This window comes from Amphiprion ocellaris, chromosome 22 (assembly GCF_022539595.1).
Source record: "Amphiprion ocellaris isolate individual 3 ecotype Okinawa chromosome 22, ASM2253959v1, whole genome shotgun sequence".
In the NCBI taxonomy this organism is placed as follows: domain Eukaryota; kingdom Metazoa; phylum Chordata; class Actinopteri; family Pomacentridae; genus Amphiprion; species Amphiprion ocellaris.
The window spans coordinates 6,998,556-7,015,470 of record NC_072787.1 but is presented as its reverse complement, the minus strand read 5'-3'; the positions used below and the strand labels follow the sequence as shown (position 1 = coordinate 7,015,470).

Sequence of the window (16,915 nt, the reverse complement as noted above, 5' to 3'; positions counted from 1 at the left end):
CACCATTGCCTTTCCAGCTGTTTCATGTCAGAATGTCTGATGTAAAAAATAAAGGTAAACGTTCCTGATACATGGCATAATATTGTATCCAAATAGATAAATTTCACTTTAATGCACAATAAAGCACCATAATTCAAGGCCATTTATTATTTGCAATAGCCCATATGGTTAACTGCAACAATTATTTCTCTTAACAGCTTTTATCTTGTGGTTCCCCCCATGTTCTATGTTAGAGAGAAAAGCAAGATTGAAAATTTTTGTTTTAATTGTCATTTCTCTGTGCACCTGTGTACACACAAAAGAAACTAAATATCCTCCAGAGTAGGTTAAAAAAATTATTTAAAAAATACATAAATAGAGCTCTCTGGAAAGCAAACAACATAAAAACGTGCAAATGCAGTGGCGGAGTAGGAGTCTTAGCACAGTAGGTTAAAGTGCATTTTTTAAAAAAGCACAAAACGCATACAAAACTGAGGAGAAACTATAAATATGCTAGATCTCTAACATGAGAAAGCATCGCTTCAGAGCCTAGCTGCCACGGCCCATTATACAGAATAAGAAGTGGTTGTTTAGCTTTGTTCAATACTTTAGAGATACTAAATATGTAAGGAATATGCTTGAATCACTGGAAATATTTGATCTGTTTGCTGTGAGGCAGATAGTATAAAGAAGTTTTATCTGAGCTTTTTCTCTGGTAAAAAAAATACTGTGTTTTACAGCTGGAAACAAGGTTAATGAGAGAGAAGTCTGATTGATCCTTCATGTCCCAACCTCAAGTGGCCATTTGAAGAACTGCAGATTTTCGAACTTCCACAGTGGCTTCATTTTTCATCCCTGGAGGTTTCTGCTTGGACTGAACCCAAAGCAATAACATAAAAGATATTCTGTAGGTGTAGGAACCAGCAGAGTCAGATGAAAATTCTCACCAGGGTTCCTCAGTATGTTTGCCTCCTATCACATTGCGCATTGTCATTTGATCCTTTGTTTATATGAAAATAGTTTCCAGTGCAGCTTTAAGATGAAGACACAGTCTGATCTACTAAGACTGTAGCATTTCAGATGATCCTTTACCCACATCCTTTAAAACCTGTGATTACTATTTCTTTTCTTGTCCCAGTGGGTTTTTTTCTAAACCTGTTTTGATGAAATCATGCACGGTCAGAAAATACTGGATCACCAGGTTGTCATCCTGCGTTGTCTTCATGCCCTATGCTGCATTATGCTCGGCTTTGAAGCTACACGTGAAAGTTTGTGCCACCCGTGCATTTTCTCCACAGAAATGTCTTATTATTATGCTAATTCCCTGATTGCTAATGAAAATGGGGAACAGCTGCGGGACCATGTGGGTGATCAGGTAATGACTGAGGCGGGAAGTCTCCCAAGTAGCTGGGCAGGTGGGAAACAGCAGAGTTTGAAATTAGAACGGTGGTTAATATGCATGGAAAAAGTACGGACTGCCAAAGCTGGGAACGAGAACAAAAAGGAAAAGGACGAGAAAGTTTTCTTAGGAAAACACTAATTCTGCCAATGTACAGTGATGGAAGCAAATATTTCTTAAGTACTATGACAGCAATGTAAAAATACTCTATCACAGGTAAAATCCCTCTGTAAAAATCATCCATCCATCCATTATCTATACACCGCTTAATCCTCACTAGGGTCGCGGGGGGTGCTGGAGCCTATCCCAGCTGACTCGGGTGAAGGCAGGGGACACCCTGGACAGGTCACCAGTCTGTCGCAGGGCTACATATATAGACAAACAAGCACTCACACATTCACACCTACGGGCAATTTAGAGTAATCAATTAACCTCAGCATATTTTTGGACTGCGGGAGGAAGCCGGAGTACCCGGAGAAAACCCACGCATGCACAGGGAGAACATGCAAACTCCATGCAGAAAGATCCCAGGAAAGCCGGGACGCGAACCAGGGACCTTCTTGCTGCAAGGCGAAAGTGCTAACCACTACACCACTGTGCAGCCCCTGTAAAAATCATGTTTAAGAAAAAATACACAGGAAATATTAGCAGCAAAATGTAGTTTAGATATTAAAGTAAGAGTTCCTGTTAATGTTGTAGCTGCTGCAGATGGAGCTACTTTCAACTATTTAATATCCAGTTTTATATAAAGACAGCAGATAATACTGTTGAAGAAGAAAAAGTTCAGATACACAAATCTGTTTTCAGTTTTTGCACTTTTTCACTAATAGTTGACTTTTTGGTGAGATATTGGACTGTTAGAACATTTATTAAACTTAAACCATATGAGAAATAAAAAGGAAAAATAATGATTTCACTCATATGACCCTGACTACACACTGCTCTTTGGAAGACACAGACAAAGTTGAGAATAATTTAACAATGTGCTTTAGTTTAAAAACTCGTAATATAATCCATTATGTAAAATCATCTTAAAAAGAATTAAAGCATCAGCTAAACATAATGCAGGAGAAAGTAAAATAGTGGAAGTATAACATAAAGTACAAGTACCTCAAGAGTTTCCTTAAGTATAGTACATGAGGAAATGAGCTGGTTACTTTCTACCACTGGCAATACAGCAATCAAACGCAGCCGACAAGGTCAGTCACGCACCGATTATTGCAAAATAGTGTGCTCAAAGGTATACATTCCTCCTTGAAAATTAAACACAGATTCACACATGCATTATTAACACACTCTGTGAATAACAAATGAACACTGAAGAGAAAAAATGCCTTGTTCTTTGTTCATCTTTTTCAAGCCTGTCTTGTCAGAAAAGCAGTTTTATCAAGAATAAAATCTATCCAGATCCTACTTTTTACCTACTGTTTAAATGGAGCTAATGTGTTTGGAAAAAACTCAACATATGTACTGTGTGAACATAAATTTTTTCATGCTGGAACAGATAATCTGCACAACCAATGAAAATAAAAACAGCTATGCATCATTATCCTTTAAGCAGGAAGTGAACACTGTCAGATAGCTAAAGGATAAAAATGTTCCCTTCACTGAAGCCAGTGGTCTGCGTGTTTGTGGTAACAGTTACCTTTGTATTATGTGGCCGTTTCAGATGCCATACTTTTGTAAGTTATTGAGCTTTCTTAGGTTGCTTGGTCCTGTTTAGCTCACCCTGCGCCTACCTGAGCAGATGGTACATCCCAGTTTAAATGAGTCTGACCTGGTGCCTTCTGTCTTCTGTAGCAGGAGTGAGGGAAGAGATCTGACTGAGGCTGTGGGTCTCAGCTGCCACCTTTACTGCAGCATTGTTGGGGTTTGTGTTTTCACCTCATCATAAATTTTTCTAATAAAACTCAGCCTTCAGCTGTTGCATTTCTCATCATCCATTTCATGGTGCCCCAATTCCAAACAGCCTGACCATTATGTGAGGTGTGAGCATTACAGCGCCCATTTAAATGCATTGCAGGTGTAAATAAGTAATACTTTTTCCTATTCTACCTCAAGACAAGTTCAATGTCCCTTACCATTTTATATAGTTCAGAATGAACTATAGTACCAATCTGAGGCTACCATCCATTGTAAATGTTGCATGTGGGATTTTCAGTGTGAGCCAGCATGGAAGTGCTAATGACTGCTGATCTGTAGTGATTATGAGCCAAGCCAAATGTCTGTAGCCATGTGTCCCCAGAGACCTGTTCATGAGAGAGGGTGGATGCAACTTGTGAAAAAGAATCTGATCTGTAATTTACAAATTACAAATCAGAATATCTCACTGTCTCACAGAAAATAATCTCATTATGATATGCAATTGTTAAACCATATTTTCAGTTTAGAATCTCTCTTGTTTGATTAATCTGAGGCATCTAAAGCTTGCTTCTTGATCATAATGTAAACTTCTGCTGCGTCTCAGATTAATGATTAAACTGTTATATTTTTATAGCCATGCTACTTGGCTATACAGTAAATCTTTTTCAGTCATAAACTGGCATCAGCTGTGGGAAAATCCAGTTTACAACCTACTTAGGTTTCATGAGAGCTAATCTGCAGTCTGCATAGCTACATGTTATCTTGATTTATCACTGAACAAAGCATCAGTAAGTTCTTGTATTTTTATGAACCTGCCAGTCTGAACTCGCCTGTCATTGTGCTGGAGAACTGAATACAACAATTTAGAATGAGTAAGCCAGGAGGCTTGTTTCTCTCCTGTAAGGACGACCAGCAGCACCAAAATATCTCTGCAATGCCAGGATGGCGACATGCTTTTGGAAGTGTGTTAAGAATAGACCCACAATGGGGCTCGCTCCCGTCTTCTGTTGTCTGAGAACAGACGGTTGTCTGCAGGGGACAGAAGAAGAGGGAAGACGGAGTATTTCCGTGCTTTACTTCATTCAGTCTTTCAGAGACCTGGGTCACTCAAGTGGATCAGACTGGATATTGCCTAAAGGGATCGAGCACATGCTCCTTCTACAAGAGGACTGGAGTGTTTGCCTGCCGTCCACCTGGAGGTTGCTGTGCTGCTGGAGGCCGCTGTGAGCCTTCACAGAAAGGGTGGAGATGGAAAGAGGAGAAGACGAGAAGTAGATGGATAGGCAGTGAGGTGCTGGCTTCAGGGTTTTGCCCTCTGGACTGGAACTGGAGGACGGGAAGCTTCTGGAAGAGGGCCTTGAGCACAACAGGCATGGCAGGATCAAGTGCCTCAGAGGTCCTCTTTATCTTTGTCAATCACAGCATCACTTTGATGGGTGAGTTGGCTTGATTAACTGAATGTAAATTAAAAGATAAGTTCTATATGAAATATGATGCCTTGTCTATGGCACTGAAAACCTTGCATTGAAATCTCAGTCAATTTGGTTTCCTAAAGTCTGTTAAATTTGCCACACATTCATAGTCATTCATGAGTCATTGTTAAATCAGCACAATAAAATTCCACTATTGCATTTTTTTCACTTCACAGGAAAAGTGTGGCTCATTGTGATGATCTTCCTCCGTATCCTGATCCTTCTCTTTGCTGGTTATCCTCTCTACCAGGACGAACAGGAGAGATTTGTGTGTAACACTATTCAGCCGGGCTGTGCAAATGTCTGCTATGATCTGTTTTCTCCCATCTCTCTCTTCCGTTTCTGGCTGGTGCAACTCATCACCTTGTGTCTCCCCTACATCATCTTTGTCATCTACGTGGTCCATAAGGTGTCAAACACACTCACAGTTGACCTGAATTCCTCAGGACACATCAAAACCTTTCAGCTGTACAAGATCCATCAGGAGTCCTTCAACAAGATGCCTGTGAACCAGACGCCTCTGGTTGAACAGCCAGGATGGGCTCGGTGCTTTACCGGAGCCTATATGCTCCATCTGATGTTCAGGACGCTGCTGGAGGCAGGCTTTGGAGCAGCTCACTATTACCTGTTTGGTTTCTACATCCCCAGAAGATTTCTGTGCCAGAATCCACCATGCACCACCCAGGTGGACTGCTACATCTCCAGGCCCACTGAGAAGACTGTGATGCTCAACTTTATGCTTGGTGTGGCGGGTCTGTCCTTATTCCTAAACGTGCTGGATTTCATCTGTGCCATCAAGCGCTCAGTGAGGCAGAAGAGCAAAAGAAAGTTGATGGTGGAGAAAATATTTGAGGAAGAGCAGTGTTTCCTTTCAGCTGGAGGAGACTCCAGGGTGACTGACCCAAACACCTCCCTCGTGCAGCCAGATCTAGAGGTACAATCTAGTCAAGTTGGGAGTTTCAGGAAGAGGCGAGCCAGCAAGGGCTCTTGTGCAGGTGGAACTCTTGATTCAGGTCAGGAGCCTCCCTCTCTGGAGCGCTGCTCTTTGCCTCGCTCTCTAGGACCTCCAGCCTGCAACACCAACGGGAACAATGACTACTCAGTTTCCCAAGAGGAGCTTCCGGACAGGGATGGCAGTGAGGTGGCTCTCTGCCCTCAGGAACCCATGGGGACACCCAGGTCCATTCGTGTTAGCAAACGCAGCCGACTCAAACCCCCACCTCCACCCAGACGGGACCTTGGACTGCCCCTTGGGGTGTCAGCAGCCCCAGTCAGGAATGTTTCCACAGCAACAGCAATCTGTACTCGGAGGGTGGGTCAGTATACGTTGGTTGAATTGGGCAGCTGCACAGAGCTACAGAGCAACGATGATGGCCAGGATAAGAGATCAGAGTGGGTGTGACTGATAGGGTTGTATTGCTTTATTTCCAGTTTACTTGGCAACATAAGAATGTTGCAAATATGGGAACAATGTTAGGTGAAGCAAACAGCAGCTGCTGGGGCTGACATTCTGCCATGTCTTCTACCTCTTTTTACACTGCAGGCTGCTCACTCTCGTGAGGAGAATCCAAAATGGCAATGCATTCACCAGACACCTTAGACTCATGAAGCATAATCCTATTTGCTGTGATTTTTATCAGGCTATCTGACCACGTCTCCTCTGAGCAGCACTTGCCCAGCGATGCAAAGTGACAAGATTTCAACAAAGCCTCTGAGCAAAACAATTCAGGAATGACAGAAACTCAAGCCTTAAGCGTCCTTAAGCAAACCTCAACCTTGAAAAACATCTAAAAGAGTGCAGTCCACCTGTTTCCTCCCATGTTTGTTTTACCTCCCCCAACACACTGTCCATAAACAAAGGCAGGCCTTGACCTGTGCTAACTACACAAACCCCTCACCCCCACCACAGTTACTCTACATGACACCGACATGGAGCTCTTCTTTTGGTGTGGAGGTCACTGGGGTCAGAGTGGACATCGACAGCCTTGGGGTTGTGCACTCGGGTGTTTGGGTGACCTTTCAGAATGAGAGGCTTTGTCCAGAATGAAAGGCAGTAATCTCACTGAAGGTGCTCATACCAGGCTCATCGAATGGAATTGGATTCCTCCTAAGAAGTGAAGGACACTATGAAGGCCCCTAAAGCCGACACAGGATCACAAAGCAATTATGTTCCCCCATAGGGACTCTGTATTTATGGAGACAGCTTGTCACTCTATTTCAGGGCCTCGTGGAGCTTAGGAGGAATACAAACCTTAACATACACTGACACTAGAAATAGAGCACAGCAGCCCTGTGCAAAGTGTTGTCTGATGCCCTTCAGGATATCGGCACTCTGAGCTTTGATCAAGGTGAAACCAAAGCCACAGCAGAGCAGATTAATGTGGGTGAGACATTAGTGTCCCACTTTGGCTCATGCCAGTCAAAAACACCATAATAACTTGTTCATTTGCTGAAATGTGTCCATTGTAATCTGTGTAACCTGTCAGCGTAGTTTCTTAAAATTTGTGGCCTAACTCACACAGAGACAGCGAGTCTCCCACAGTAAATCAGTGGCATCCCTCTTGTACCTGTCGCCCTGTGGCTGAGAGGCTGGTCTCTGTGTAAAGGGATAGCTCTTGATCTTCGTCTTCTTGTGGTCTTTTTGAAGATGACAACAAAAGCTTCCAGCCTCATATCTCACCTTGCTCTCAGAGTGCTGCACCCTGACTGTCATATGGGTGACCACAGGGGGTTTTCATCAGAGCAAAGCAGGGACGATAAACATGTCTTCTACCAAAGCTGTTGTCTGGATCAACTGACTTTTAATCTAAAATGAAGCTGTAAAAAAATTACTTTCTAACATATATCACTAAGTGCCACTTTTTAATATTGAATGATCTATGTTGTGTCCTCAGTTAACATTGAATTCCATTTTAATGTTGTCAACTGCTACAATATCAGATGAATTTATGTAGTTTCATACACTGTTAAATGTGAAGTTGATTTCTTTTTAAAGTGAAAATACATAGTTTTTGTTTGATCTCTTATTTTTCTATGTTTCACTTGTTGACTCGCAAATGTAAAATTATAATTTTTTTGGCCTTTGTAATATGTAAGACAGTAGAGAGAGACAGGAAACGTGGGTAGAAGAGTGGGGGAAAGACATACAGTAAATGGCCATGGGCTGGATTCAAACCCATAACCGCTGCATTGAGGACTATCGCATCTGTTTGTGAGTCACCTGCTCAGCCAGCTGAGCTATCTGGGTGGCCTCAAATGTAAAATTTGACTGTTGATCAGCAATTCTGAGTTTTATTCACTATGCTAGTATATAAAACACTAAAGAGCACTTTATTGTAGCTTTTCTTGCTCGCTCCAGTCAGTTGTGCTGTAGCAGTCCATGCACCAGTACTATAGTGTGAAATCATGCTGCCCTCCAGTGACACAGAATGTGAAATGCTGCCGTATATTAAACCACCACTTCAAATCAGCTTCTCTCTGCTACTGTGATGATGGACTTTGATGTGTAATATGGTTTTCCTGCATTTCCTGAGCTTCAGAATTCTTCAACATCACTGAAATGGCTTTAGCAGGAAATGCAAAGTTACTTATCATGATCTATTGCATGCAAAGATCATTTCAGTTTCTTAATTTCACAGTGTTGTCACTGACAGTAAATATGAAGTTCAATAATGAATAAGCCATGACTTGCAAGATATTACAGAGAGTTTTGAGGGGTTCTAAAGTTGTTTTGTTGATGCAGACTTACAAGTCAGAGTCACAGACAGGATGGGATTAATTTGTCAAAAGGCCCTGGGGCTAAAATGAGCCGTCTGGCCTAATCAAGCCCCTGCAGTGTCCTGCTTTTTCTTTATCACTGTAACCTTTTTAGTTCCAAACCTCAATCTTTGTCTAACAACAAAGCCCCTAAACAAGCCCCTGAGTGCCCAAACTTAACCAAAGGAAGGAAGATAAATCATGTTTCAGTTGCAATAGGTGTCACATTGAGCTGCACTACACTCGATGTATGTTTCTACCATACATAACATTGCAATTTAGCTGTTTTTTCAGGCTGCACAAAATGTATAGATCTATCTTTGACATGTCAGTGCTGTAGTTTCCCTGCATTGCTATGAGCTCTTATGGCCCCTCCACCACCCCAACATCCACCTGTAGGCTCCAAGGCAGAAGAGCTGCTCTCATCACCCCCAAATATACATAAGTACACATTTGTGTGTAATGATGAATTTTGACCCTTAAGGCCAAACTTTTCATTGTTTAGATAAAATATTTCAAATGTGAGTGGTCCAACAATAATGACATGCTTTTATTAAACAACATATTCATAGAGATGTTTCCCAATCATGATAATAAAACAGCATGAGTGAATTGTGCTCAATAGGCTGCTTGCTCATTTATATTTAGAACAGCCAGAGGAAATAGTTCTGAGAGTGGAGCAATGCTCTTAAAGTCAATTAAGCTACAAGACTCTTTAAATCTGCCCCTTCTATTCTACTATGTTTGTGTCTTTCTATAGTGGATCTGTGTTTTCTTCTTCCATCTGCATCTCTAATATTGCTTCCAACTGTCATCAACTACTTGCTCATGGGAAAGTGAGGAGTGTTTAAGTTCTTCTTTTTCATTCTTTTTTTATTTACTGTATTTCAATTAACAAAACAAAATGAGATGTTTGCAGTTATGCAAATTATGAAAGAAAAATGATCTATATTAAAGACTAAAAATATTGTTTTTAAAAACATATTTTATAGATTTTTCCTGCTTTGTAAAGTTACAAATAATGTCACATAAAACCACACAAAATGCATTCATTTACATGTAGAGGATAAAATGAAACAAAGAAATAGCCAAAACTGTGCCTACTGTCACCATCAAAAATCTGCATTTTAAATAGTAATGTGTTCTTTTACAATATGTTACCTTAAAATGATGGCTTTACTGCATTTAAATCAGCTAAAAACACCCAGTTATTTTACAGATATTTCATTTTATTTTCACATTTTTACGATTTTTGAATGTTACAGTATTCAGCTGTTTTTTTAACATTCATACATGGGAGCTGTCTAGTGCACATACAGTGTTTGTTAAAAGAGCCGCACTTCAACTCAGAGTTACTTCCAGGGTGTGTAGTTTTACAGAATTAAATCATGAAGGTTGTGAATCACAGGACCAGCCCAGCAGCCCCTCAAGGTTCCAGTGACTATAAAAGATACTTATTGATTTCTGATTAAAAAAAAATAAAAAAATTCTGGGGCTGATTGAGAGCAGCAATTTCTTCATGGTAAATGTTTGTAATATTTTCATGTGATTCCATCATATTCTGCTGTGTGTACAGTAGTAGTATAAATAACAAGAAAACCACTCAGCAGTGCAGTACTCCTCCAAGGCTGCTCGGTCATTGTATCATTTCCAACGGATGAAATCTTTAAACAATTTGTGGTCTGCAGTGGTGGATTTGTAGTAGGATCGCAATCATGTGATCGTCAGCAGGCAGCTGACATAGTGTTGTTGTCATAGCTACAGCGATGCTGTATCTCGTAGTGATATGGAAATCCTTAACCAGTCTGTAGATCCAGACTGTAAGCTGCATCACTGCCAAAATCAAATCACTTGGTCCTTTTGCCATTTCTAAACTTTCCTGAAAATTTCATCCAAATCTGTTGGTCCATTTTTGAGTAATGTTGCTAACAGACAGACAGACAGACAGACAGACAGACCAATGCCGATTGTCACATAACTACACCACATTCCTTGATGGAGTAATAAAGTAAATCGTGTCCTTTGTTGTGAATTAAAAGCAAATCTCGCTGCACTTTGCAGTGGCTTTTTATAGCATTAAGAGCTTGTTGCCAATCTGTTTGTTAGCTGAAGAACTGCTATCAAAATGTCCCAGTCTCTTCATTAGACTCAGTCCAGCAGTAGTTATCAATGTGGTCCAGGTCATGACAGAAGCTATGCTGTACCACCAAAAGGACAAGATTTTTGTCAGCAATCTTAACGAGAACCAGTGTAGCAGAGATGGAGTAAAAAAGAAACATAAAAAAGAATAGAATCACAGATCAGCATTTAGCCTGCTGTAAATGTCACATGTGACTGCAGTTCGCCAAAGATTTGTCTTGGCTCTAAAATACTCTGCCAAAGCACCATAAGCCCTTGTCCATAGCCATTACTGGAAGGGTTTTGGCAGATTACAGAGCCAGCTGGAAGGAGCATCGTGGCTTCACTTGGATGACCTCGAGGTATTTTGGTACGGGAGCAAAGGATTCTGGGAGAAATGCAGTGCACAATGGAAACACTGGAGAAGAACATTGGTATTCCATCTGTGGGTGCATTGGCTGCTGCTCTGTGTACAGTGGGCAGTGTTAGCAGATTGTTTACAATCATAGCTTCTACACAGTGCTGTGTTCCAGTCACAGTCACAGGTACAACCTTGAGTCCTTGAGTTTTATTTCACAATGCAGCCTCCAACATCATCTGCCAGGTTCTGTTTGAGATAGCAAATGTTTGTCTCATTTCTATCTTTTCCACCATAAAATGAATGCAATTTGAAAAAAAAAAAACTGTTTATCTTTCCCTTGATTCAGAACCTTTCATAAGGCCTTTAAGAATTTCGAGATGGGTATTTTCATTGGGCCTGTAGCACTTCATGTACTCTCTTTCATAGAGTCATTCACATGCTCTGCTGTCTTTTTTACCCCCCTGATAGTCACCAAAGTCAAACATTTTCTCATGCTGAACACAGGGGCTTTAATTGCCATTGTCATGTTTTCTTTCTCACACTTGCAAAAACCTTGCAGCTTGTCTGATTACTGAGCACAAAGACAGCAGAATCCCTGAAACCACAATGCTTCTGAGCAATGTGGATAAGGCGTGTGCTGTGCAAACTTAAGTGTGACAGAACTGTGGGTCATTCCAGAATTGGAAGATATTTTACATCCCACTCATCAAATTTAAAATAGTCCATGAACAAAATACTAAAACATGCAATTTTGTGTAAATGTACTTGTCCCGAGTGTTGTCCTGATACTAACAGCTAGCTAAATATCTAGCTTCTACTCCTGAGAAAAAGCTAACATTAGCATGGATTAGCAACCCTGTTACTGTGATTAGAACAGGGTTAGAAAACAACAAATAAAACATGGAATAAAAATGGTACCGCTGATGTGTAAGCTGAGCCAATCAAGCCTTTGATAGTTTATTACCTATTATTGATGAATATGTAGCAGAAAACTGTCAAAGAGAAGGTTTATTTTTAAAAAAAAATTTGAAGCCTAAATGTCCTCCAATCCTGGAATGACCGTTGTACATTTCAGTAAAACACAAAAAAACATTATCAACTCTCTGGCAGATCAGGGTTCACTGACTGCTGAAACACCTCAGATGAAAATATACAGATTTGTTTTACTCAGTTTTCTACTTAGTTTAAATTGACACATTTGGCATCTTCATGGAAGATTCTCATACTACAAGCTTAGTAGGTTTTTGTTTTTTATAGTTTACTTCCTGCAAAGCCTGAATTCTAACTTTCTTCCCCTGCCTGATAAAGCATAAACAGCTTCAGTCCAGTCTCTTTTAATCCAGGCTTTGACTGATGAAGTCCAGAGTTTCCTCTGAGTGTCTTCCACTGTACAACAAAGGACATGAAGCTCATGGGACATTCCTGAGCCATGGAATGAGGGAACCAGTCAGTTCCACTGTTCTACCCAGCTACTGCTCAACTATGAACTTACAAAGGACTGGAGCATGTTTTTTTCTCCCTCTGCTCTCTCCATTTCCTCCATCGATCATCTTAAACCTGAGCTGGTTGCTGAGTGATGAGGAACAGCAGAAACTCCTGAAAGAATTCAACCCTGAAAACTTCCTGGATGACCAGGGGAAGTTTGTTGACCCTCACTGCAGGTACGAGACCCCAAACCCCTCTAGACTGTATTTTACAAACGATGTATGACCGATTTAAAAATTATCTTAGGTGCTTTCATGTGTCTCTAAGAGGGTCTGGGTTATATGAAGAATTTCCTCATCATGGTGACTGCTGAAGGAGCTCAAAAATTCCTCTGACCTGAGCATCCTAGACAACCAAACCCAACACCATGATACTGAGTCACTTTGTCTTCCAAACATCCTGTGTGGAGGTCCAGCTCAGGGCAACACGGTGGACAATCTGTAGTTACACAGAGGAAACTGATCTATGATCTATGATGAAAATCTACTGAATGGTCAGAAGCAGCCAGCAACTTCTGATAAAACAGCACATACCCTGGATACATCACTGGACTGTTCTGTGCAACCATTTATTTTTTTTAAATAGAATTTTTGAGAATTTCAGATTATAGGTTATGTGTTTCATTATTGACGATGAAACACACTAAGAAGAGACAAACCTGAGAATAAATATGTAGAACAAATAAGTAAAACTGTGGCATGAGTTTCAAAAACTGTAGAAAGTCATGCTACAACAGGTTAGTGCCAGGGTGAAAGAAACTGTGTTGCATTAATACTTCCAGTCATTTTTATCTTTAAATACAATTAGTGAGCTTTAGTTTGTTATACATTGTGTTCATGTACTATTCACCACAAGATACATTGTCTTACACACACACTAAAAAATATTTTTTTCTGTCCATCTCCATCTGCAGGAGAAAAAAAGCAACATCTATTTGATGGCTCCCTCAAGTGTACAGATCTGGGTACTGCATTGATTAAAGTTTATGAGTAAGTGTTGCACAGGCAAGATTCATGAGTGAATTTACATTAAAATAGTGATGTATTACTTTAATTTTATTCATTTATTTGGATTATATTGATGTAATAAAAAGTAGAGTATACTGTCATTTTGGTAAATGGGATACACATACTAACAGACACTGTATTGTGTGTGGATTTCAGCAGACTTTTAGTATTAAAGAGGAACTGCACAGATTTTAAACAAAGTCTCAGTAGAGCTGCTGCAGGTTAACAGGGTCTAAAAACTACAACTTTAAAATTAAATAAAATCTATATAGGAGTATGTAAGCATACCAGATCTTTATATCATGCTCTTTGGGCCTGTTTAAGGCTAGTTGCATCATGGGTGATGTAGGCACCAGATGTTTATATATCTTTGATTCTGTTGCTTTAGTGTTTTTTTTTTTTACTTGTTGCTTTTAATTGTCCACTGTATGTCCGTTAATGTTACAGGGGTGTAGACTGGTTGGATATTTTGTACAGTTTGTATCATATTCTTGTAGAAGCAGAGATCTCTGTAGTCGTTGTTTCACACAGAGACCATCTCCAGGTGCCATCAAAGCTGACGTCATCTCTCTCACTATTCTGCTCAACATTTATCCACCATCTGAACCGTGACCCTGAGTGTGGTACTGTTAGCTGGAGGTTCTCCCAGCCTGCCCGTAGCCTCAGCGAATCTGGGAAAACACTCGGCGCTTCAGATGAAAGAGGTTTTCCTTTTGTGTACATGTCAGTCAGTCAGTGAAGGACTGAAGGAACACAGTGTTCTGCTCCTGCTGTGTGTGTGTGTGTGTGTGTGTGTGTGTGTGTGTGTGTGTGTGTGTGTGTGTGTGTGTGTGTGTGTGTGTGTGTGTGTGTGTGTGTGTGGAGGTGGGGGGTCCATGGATTGGAAGAGGCAGCAGGGGTGCACTGTAAGGACTACTAAACCACAGAGGCATTGTTGCCGTGCCAACGGGGAGCCAGCCATTACTGCTGATATCTTTGTTAAACTAGTGCAAACCCCAAAATGATGCATTTATTGTTTAAAGCTGCACCGCTGACACAAGATTAACTTTAACATCACTATTGTTTGACCTTCATTGCTTGGCATATATTCCGGCCGTGTGTTTTTTAGAAAACCTGCACAAAGACAACAGAAATATGGGCAAAGGACCATAAGAACGGACCTAAACTATCTTCCTAAATTCACTTTTAAATGTGCAAACCAAACTGCAACAACTTTAACGACTCTCACGTCCCTTAGAAACCATAACCTTGCAGCCTGACAGACCTCAGAACGCTGAGCCCCTTTATTTTCCAACATCTGGCGTCTCAAATGGCCAGCTGGGAATAAAGTGCCTGAGCTGGAGGTCACAAGCTTCAACATTAATCTAAATGGGTCACAGAAACTTGAGGTCACTGTTATGCTTTATGCATAGAAGAATACACCCATGGAAACTCTGGGGTTTTATTGCTATTGTTCATCTTCCCCTGACAAATGGAATCTGGAAAATAGGGAAAAATGATAGAAACCGAGTTTACATTGTTGTAATCACATGTGTATCTGCTTTTAAACTGGAGTTTTATAGTAAATATAACAAATGGAGAAATAAATATGGGCTGATTTGTCTGTCAAAAACAACTAATGCAGATCACAGCAGGCCGTCCACAGCTGCAGCACGTCCTCTCCTGCATTAAGAGATTAAACGAAGAAAAACTTCACCCAAGTGAATCCGAGGGATCGATAGTATTAAAAAGCGTGACCTGCGTTAACACCCCTCCGCTCTCCTCTGTCTGCCTTTCATCAAACGCCGCCATTAATATTTGATAGGCAGCAAGTCAGAATGTTCCTCCTGGCTGCAGAGAGTGATCAGGAAACAAGACAATTCAATCAGAGAGAGGAGCTGCGTGGCTGGGTTTCTGCACCGTTTCAGAGATTTGCGTCTTACCGGTTTTAACCTGGTTACCGTTCTGCACCGGTGCAGCTCAGTGATGCCACACGGATGGAGAGCGCGAGCCCTGACAAGATCAGAATTACTTCTGCATAAAAAGCAAACATTTAGCTTGGATGCCTGACCACTCTGAGGGCTCTGTGAGAAACATCTCTCAACAACACTCTCATACTTTCTCCTGGTAAACGGGTTGGTGAAGTCTGAGCAGGGTACAGGCAGTTAGCTGATAATTACAACCCATGTGTCAGGACATGCTGCTTTAAGTGCTTGGACAGTTGGTTTGTGAGGCCATATAGTTGGGATGGTGAGTTTAGTGTGTGTGTTTAGCAGTTAATGGCACTTTTAGGTTTGTGTGAAGAGGCAGATGCATAAAAATGGTTCCAAGTACTACTTACCTTTAACTGAAGCTGACTTTTTTGCACAATCTGAGTGTTTCTTAAACGCAGACTGCAGTGACTTGTACGTGTTTGTAAAATCTGAATCACAGTCTGCTCTTGTTCTCAACTTGGAATCACACTCTACACTTTCCACATTCTTTGCTTCTGCCTGTGCTGCTCGGGTCCGCCGGAGCAATAAATCTGGAAGCACCTTGACGTGGTTTTAGAAGCAGCATTCTTTCAAATTTGACACCCCTGTGTGGAGGCCCTTGGAGGGGTGAGGTGCTGCTTTCACCACTAGATGGGGCTGCACAGTAGTGGCATTTGCAGGAGAAGCTGGCAAGAGGAGAAAGCTGCAGCTGCACACTGAGGTTTTTGGGGTAAACACCAGAAAAAACAAGCCACAGCAGTGAAGGCAACCATTTGATGGAAATATAACAGAAAAAGAATCTGAGCGTGTATTGCAAGAGAAAACAGAGAAGAGTGCAATGTTTACACTTTTCACGAACTTCTTTCAAACTTGAGACTAAACCATTAAAAGTGAACTGCTGGTTATCTATGTGGAAGAATAATGCTAAAGAGAAAAGTAAGGAAAGCTTTTTTTTTTGTTCTTATTTCTGCCTTGAATGCCTCGCTGACAGCAGTGATGCAAGAACTATATGTGTAATTTACACTGCCAGCAGATGCATGTCTGCACTGCACTGAAAAGAGTTTTTTTGGGCTTCACATCTACAGTGTGAGTGTAAAGGAATAAAGCAGGAACAAAGCAGTCACTACAAAGCCCACTGTCACCATTGACCAGTAAATCAAAGGCATGTCTACGCTGGGTTACAGTGTATCATCTTATGCCAGCGCATTGGGTTAATTGGGACCAAACCAGATACATTTGTAGCAAAAAAATGCCTCGATTAAGGGCCCCTAAGATGTGAGATCATGTGAACAGACCACCTGTGGGGCTTTCATTGCTATTTCAATATCATTCATGTCAAGGCCCTGCACTCGCTGACACAGCTTGAGCCGAGGGAGAAGATGTTTCAATTCAGGCCCCGGCGAAAAAACCAAACACAAGACGCAGGGGCTCTGGCAGGTTTCAGCTCTGACAAACCTCCCCGAAAAAAAAGCGAGGGGTTCCAAAATGCTCTTTCAATTGTAGGACGTCCATCAAAGCATCCA

General features: G+C 41.1%; 1 protein-coding gene across 1 annotated transcript; it reads left to right on the top strand.

Moving 5' to 3' along the window:
- Nucleotides 1-4,072: 4,072 nt before the first annotated feature.
- gjd4 (gap junction protein delta 4) lies at nt 4,073-9,831 on the top strand. The gene is made up of 2 exons (XM_023262676.3): nt 4,073-4,677; nt 4,890-9,831. Exons 1-2 carry the CDS (start codon nt 4,614-4,616, stop codon nt 6,113-6,115), a joined length of 1,290 nt encoding a protein of 429 aa, XP_023118444.2. The 5' UTR covers nt 4,073-4,613; the 3' UTR covers nt 6,116-9,831.
- Nucleotides 9,832-16,915: the final 7,084 nt, after the last annotated feature.

Bases quoted from the DNA above. Each gene is read 5' to 3' on its own strand.
- gjd4 (XM_023262676.3), top strand. From the start codon at position 4,614: ATGGCAGGATCAAGTGCCTCAGAGGTCCTCTTTATCTTTGTCAATCAC. The intron at 4,678-4,889 runs GTGAGTTGGCTT...TTCACTTCACAG, and splicing joins TCACAGCATCACTTTGATGG to GAAAAGTGTGGCTCATTGTG.